Source organism: Pieris rapae, chromosome 9, assembly GCF_905147795.1.
Source record: "Pieris rapae chromosome 9, ilPieRapa1.1, whole genome shotgun sequence".
Taxonomy (NCBI): Eukaryota; Metazoa; Arthropoda; class Insecta; order Lepidoptera; family Pieridae; genus Pieris; species Pieris rapae.
This window is the reverse complement of record NC_059517.1, coordinates 7,623,105-7,629,104: the sequence shown is the minus strand read 5'-3', so window position 1 is coordinate 7,629,104 and position 6,000 is coordinate 7,623,105. Positions and strand designations below refer to the sequence as shown.

The 6,000-nt window shown below is 33.2% G+C and overlaps 1 protein-coding gene across 1 annotated transcript in view; it reads right to left on the bottom strand.

The window, feature by feature from the left end:
* Positions 1 to 494: 494 nt before the first annotated feature.
* LOC111000032 (homeobox protein OTX1) overlaps positions 495 to 6,000 on the bottom strand; it is a 43,314-nt gene continuing 37,808 nt past the window's right edge. The window contains exons 4-5 of the mRNA XM_022269356.2: positions 2,366 to 3,121; positions 495 to 2,069 (exon numbers count right to left, since the gene is read on the bottom strand). Coding sequence (XP_022125048.2) covers positions 1,782 to 2,069; positions 2,366 to 3,121 — 1,044 coding nt within the window. The 3' untranslated portion in view covers positions 495 to 1,781. The remainder of the gene's footprint in view (positions 2,070 to 2,365; positions 3,122 to 6,000) is intronic.

Here is a 6,000-nt window from a genome sequence, read left to right as displayed (position 1 = left end):
ATATATCTATAATTTTATGGAAAATGGCTATATGTGTAACAATAAGATAAAAATAAGTTTTATTTCCAGTTATGAAAGGTCTTTATTCGTTGTCTAATACGTCTCGTGAATACGTTTGTACTAAATTAAATTTTAATTAGGGGTTTAAATTATTATTCTCATTATTATTATACATAGTAATTAAAATTTAAACTTTTTAATACATGTAATATGAATGTCAAATACCTCGTGTGTAATCATTGAAATTGTGAATTGAAAACTAACTTTTAAGCGAGGAAATGCCAGCATTAGAGGTAGGAGAGACCTCTTTAATATAGTTTAGATTTATATTTTTTTAATTATTATTACTGTGTAGGTTTAGAATATTTTGAATATATTTAAATAAATAAAATAAATAATAACGTCTTAATAACATCGTAACTTTGGTTACGTAACTATGGTCGAAAAGACGTATTCCCTGGTAAGATCAAGAATCAATAAATTAAACACAGTACTGTATTTTATATGCATATATTCGGATTCAATATTTCAATAGCTATCAATTAATAATAATCAATACAACTTAACTAAAAAAAATACACTGACTCTCGAACTTAGTACAATAAACTGTACTTAACCCTAACTTATCTATGTCCAAGCATAAAAGTACTATAAGTTACAATTTTATTACATTTCATTCTACAATCTCCATAAATAAAACCTATAAGATTTGTATGTAAATAAATGTACTAATTTCGTCATTGAACACTTCAAAATCATTTATTTCGAAATTAATACACTCTACACAATCTAATAACCTTTCGGTTTATTGTTTCTTACAGTGTTATAATGTAATACATATAAATTCATTTGACAGTTTTCTCAAAAAAACCGTAAAATTTCGAATTAAACAGAAAATTTGTATCAAATTGCGAATTAACCTAAATTAAAACTATTATAAGTTATTTTACACAGACTGTACAATTATTTGAAAATGAAATGTAAATCACAGCATTCTGCCGACAATTTAGGAATAACCACAGCTATGTACAGAATTTGTTAAGTGAAAAAATGGCGCCAAACGCAAAACCTAATTTAGTCTGTGTCTGTGGATGCTCTATTGTTTATGGTGACTCTTTTAAAACGTAAAAAACATTAAATCATTTCTATACATAACCATGGTGACTTAACTAATTCACATATACAATCGCACATTTACAAATTCATTTAAAAATAAAAATTCTTAATCTCTATTTACAATTATTATAACGCGATTGCGATAGTCACTAGACGTAGCCTAATTAAATGATATGACTTGGGAATGTACATAATTGCAAAACATATAAACTGAGCCAGTTAGGCCTCTAAATTATTCGTTGAAATATAAAGCCGTAAAATAAAGTCTTAGAGCGATTTGTAAAAAGGGATTCGGACGAATTTTGATACTATCTTAATTATAATATGTGAATACAGTTTTATGAGACGTGGAAATAGTATCACAGTTTGTCCGAATCAAAGTTTACACAGCTTAGACGAATCTCCTTGGTATCTGAGAAATTTATCAAAGTAACAATCGTCTTTGTCTACGAATCGATTCTGATATGTATACACTGCATTTTTTCTAAACTTTCAAGTTAAAGAAAGCATTTTCACCTCAGTCAAACGGTACGGAACAAAAAATGGTTTAATTAAAATGAAAGAATTGAAGGAACACGCACAAAAACTGTGTGCTAAAAGCGATTATTTCTCTGATAAATTTGCAAAACCTATATTTACAATAACCTAGAGAAAGACTAGATATACTACACCATATTTATGCCGTATTTTTCGGGCGCGAAGTAACTGTTGCCAGAGTTTGAAAAGTTCGTGATCTGTGATGCTTGGAGCATGCTGAGATGTGGGGAGTTTTGGGATTGGTTCTCTGGCGACTCTGGGCCCGAGGACAGGATGTTGTGTGAAGGCCAGGCGGCCGGCGGTGAAGGGTTTCCGAAAGACACTTGGTTGTATAGCTGGTTGCCGTTCGATGTCAGGTTGTGGCCGTGATGACTGCCGTGAGACTGGTTCACTGAGGCACCGTTAAAGTACTCCATCTGAAAGCAAGTTATTAGTTTAGTAAACGAAATCATACTTTGATTCCTACAATATTTTTTTTAATTTCTAACTTATTCTTTTTATATAATAGCGAGCCAAACGAGCCTGCGGGACGCCCAAAAACCCATTCGTCGCAGCCCATAGACACCCAATTTTAGTGCGTGCGTTGCCGGCCTTTAAGGGAGGAGTACGCTCGAATTTAAATCGACAAAGATTTAAGGACCTAAATACTACATTATTATTTATAAATTAAGCTACTATATGTAATACTATCAATGGGTTAAAGATTCCTTACCTGACTAGGATAGTATGGGGAGTTATACGCGCTCTGCCCATAACCCTGGTGATGGTGCGAGCTCGAGTAGCTCCTTATATAATCCGAGCTGCCCGGCCAGTGGAAGCTGTTGTAGCTGTCAGGGTGGTATACGTTCCCTGGACCGTTGATGCTTTGAGGAGTGATTGGGGGCGATGGAGTGGTCATTATAGAGGAGTTAGACCCTAACGGAGTCAGGTTACCGGTCAGACGCGAGCTGTACTGGTCTTTAACTAGGTTACTGCCGAAACTTTTCTCTGAATAGTCCACTTTGCTAGAGTAATCTAACCTCTTTGGACTCGAGTACAACTCCTGTTTCGGTGTGACCCCATATGAGTGAACGTTGAGAGAATCTGATGGTGACGAATCCTTTCCACTGATCCTTAGGTCGTTTGAGTTATAGTGGTGTAAGGATAAGTTCTTGTTTAAGGGTGACGTGTCATAGTTAGGGGCTGATTCTTTCTTGCAGATGACATTGATCGGAGGGCTAACTGACGTTGTTGGTGTGATTGGGAGGTTTGGGGAAGAAGTTGTGATGCTGGAAGAGTTAGGCGTGGTTAAGCTCGAGCTTGAACTGGTTAAAGTCTTGGATGTCGAGATTTTAGATGAGGAACTGCTTTTGATTGTGTTACTGGATGATATTGTTTTGGAACTGGATGATGATTTACTGGATATCTGAGTGTTGGATTGCTGTTGAAGCTGCTGACGACATTTCGCACGTCGATTCTTGAACCACACCTGTTGAAGAAAGGAAATTTTAATATATTGTTAAAAAATGATTAAATTCTAAACTCCATTTTTGAAGATATTTAATTCGCTAGTTCATGCGACAATCGGTTTGATTTAAAACACTATATGTCGACATTTCCTACTATTTTGATGCAAAAACACTTGGCTACAATTTCCCTTGATCGGTTCATTAATCATAATTCAAATAAATTGGGTTGGGTTGGCGATATAATTCACAAATAAGCCACATGATAAATATGGGGAGAAACTGAGCATAGTGTTATAATTATGTTTACTTATTGTAACCATCTGGTAATCTAATATATTTTATTTTTACTGCAAGCTGTTCCAGCTCCATAGAACAATCAAACTTGACAAAATCATCGAGGTTTGTATCTTATTTTTTTTTTAAGAGATGAATTTTTACTCACACATTTTAATGTTAATTATTTCTTTTTTATAAAGAATAATATAACATGTATAGTTGTAATACTTGTGAATATGTGAGTACCTGCATCTATATAATAATTTAGTTAGCTGCTGCATTGTTTTTTATAATAACTTGCGCCTATTTTGTTACATAGTTTCTTTATTCAATGGTAAATGGTCTTAACATGATTTACAAAATATTGTAACAACTATTTTAAAAAGTAACTACGGAGCTACCTTTTGGAAGGGGAAACTAGGGCCTTTTTTCTTAAATATTTATATGATGTAATTTTGACGTTCAAGGGTGCCTTTATAATTGCCTAATTGAAATAAATGATTTAACTTTTGACACTATCAAACCTTACCAATCTCTACACCGTTACATCTATACATAAATTATTAGTAGATATAAAAAGTATTGTCTTTTATTAACGTAACTTTTACAAATTTAAAGAAAACGCTTTTCGGATTGAAGCTATGTATTGTATATATTGTAAACTTAAAATTATTTTAATAAATACAGATAATATATAAGTCTTTCGCTGTGATACTTTGTGACATTCAACCCTTTGTCTTCAGTCACCGTGACCACGCACGCTGTTAAGCACGCGAAACGTCGGAAAATTTTAAAATCATGTAAAATAATTATAAGTTTGCTTTTTTACTTTAATAATATAATAGCATCAATCCGTTAAAAAGTGTTTTCTTTAAATATACCAACCATATAGAAACTTCTTTCACATAATTGAATCATTCTTTGTACATAAAGCATTCAGAGAATCTACCATATCACAATTAATTACAAAAGTCTGGCATCTGTTGCATTGTGAATTGATTCTTTGCTCTTTTTCATAAATTAACTTACGAACAAGGGCGGTAATCCCACCGTTAGTATTATAAGCACGCGTAAAACTACCGATTCTGTATTGCTATTGTTAAAATTGCACGGTTATGTACCTATAAAAATACATGTATAATCTATATACAAGCGTAACACGTAGTATTTGGTAAGACTGACTTTGAGTACAGATAAAAATTAGCGCAAGTCATGCCATAGACAAATTTTTTATCTGTGTCAAGGGCCCGCTAACGAGGAAATACGCAAAAGGGCACGTTGCACAAACACAGCGCTTATTAATATTATCTATGCTTGGATCAAAACGATCCAATTACTGTCCCCTTTGGATTATTATCTACGGTAATTAGTTGAGATATTAGATCCATCTATACTCTATAGTAACTTAGTATTGGTTTGAGGATTTGTCTATTATTTATTGCTTAGGTAGCTTTATATAAAATATTAGGTAGTTTTATCGATATGGTTGCTTGTTCACCATAATTTTACTATTTACTTAGTGGGGTAGCGTGCGACTCTCATCCTTGAATAAAGAAATAAAGATATACATAACAGCAACCATCTTTCAGGTGTATAATTCTCTATATTTGTTCTTTCGATATTTGTAAATACGCGAGGAACATGTATACTAACAATACAATAATAGAGAGCATTGTCTTCACATTATTTAGATAACTAATGCATACAAATATGGTAAAGCCTATTTTAAAAGAGTAAATATGGAGTTTCTTGCCCATTCTTCTCTACACGAAACTAGGTACCCTTTGGTCTAATTGGAATAAACGATCTGCCTTTGGCTTTGAGGTTGTAGGTTCCATCCCCGGCTGTGCACAAATGAACTATCTGTCAATGTGCGCATGTTAGATGCCCAAACGGGTAAGGAATTGTGAGGAAATCGAATTGCCTTAGACCCAAAAAGTGAGACCCATGTTTCAAGGAGGATCATAGGAGGTTGAACATCTACTTGCCTATTAAATTTACCAATGATCATGTAAGAGATACAGAAAATTTGGATCGCCACTGGATTGCTTGTTTGTTATGTTTATTTATTTATTTATTGTTATATTATATTATTACTGTATTATTGTTATGCGTAATAGGTAGAGTATTTACACAAAAAGTACGCCTTCTTAATTCATAATAATAGGTTTATTATTTTTACTTTTCAAAGTTTAGTTGTGCAAGAAACAAAATTATTTGTGTTATACGACTAGTTATTATTAATAAACATATTGACTAAGTGAAACATTAAACCATTCAAGAGTTAACAAATGTCCCAGTGTTTAGTTAAATCGAATAAAATGCGATCAAACCCCCAAATAAGAAACAGATATTCACAATCAGATAACCTTCTATCAGACCATTAACGATCACAACGTCTGCACTCTTTGATGTCTGGCAGCTAAATGAAGAATCTCGTTATCATGTTTAACGTTCCGGCGAACAATGGGGGATTCGATTTTCAAATTTCAAATTTGGAACGTAATTCGATTGGCAGTTAATGCGGTATTCGTGTTGGTGTAAATGGCACGAAAGGCGTTAACGGAGGGTAGTTCTTAAGTTTATGATGCGTTTAAATCACAAAGTTAACAAAAATGAATAA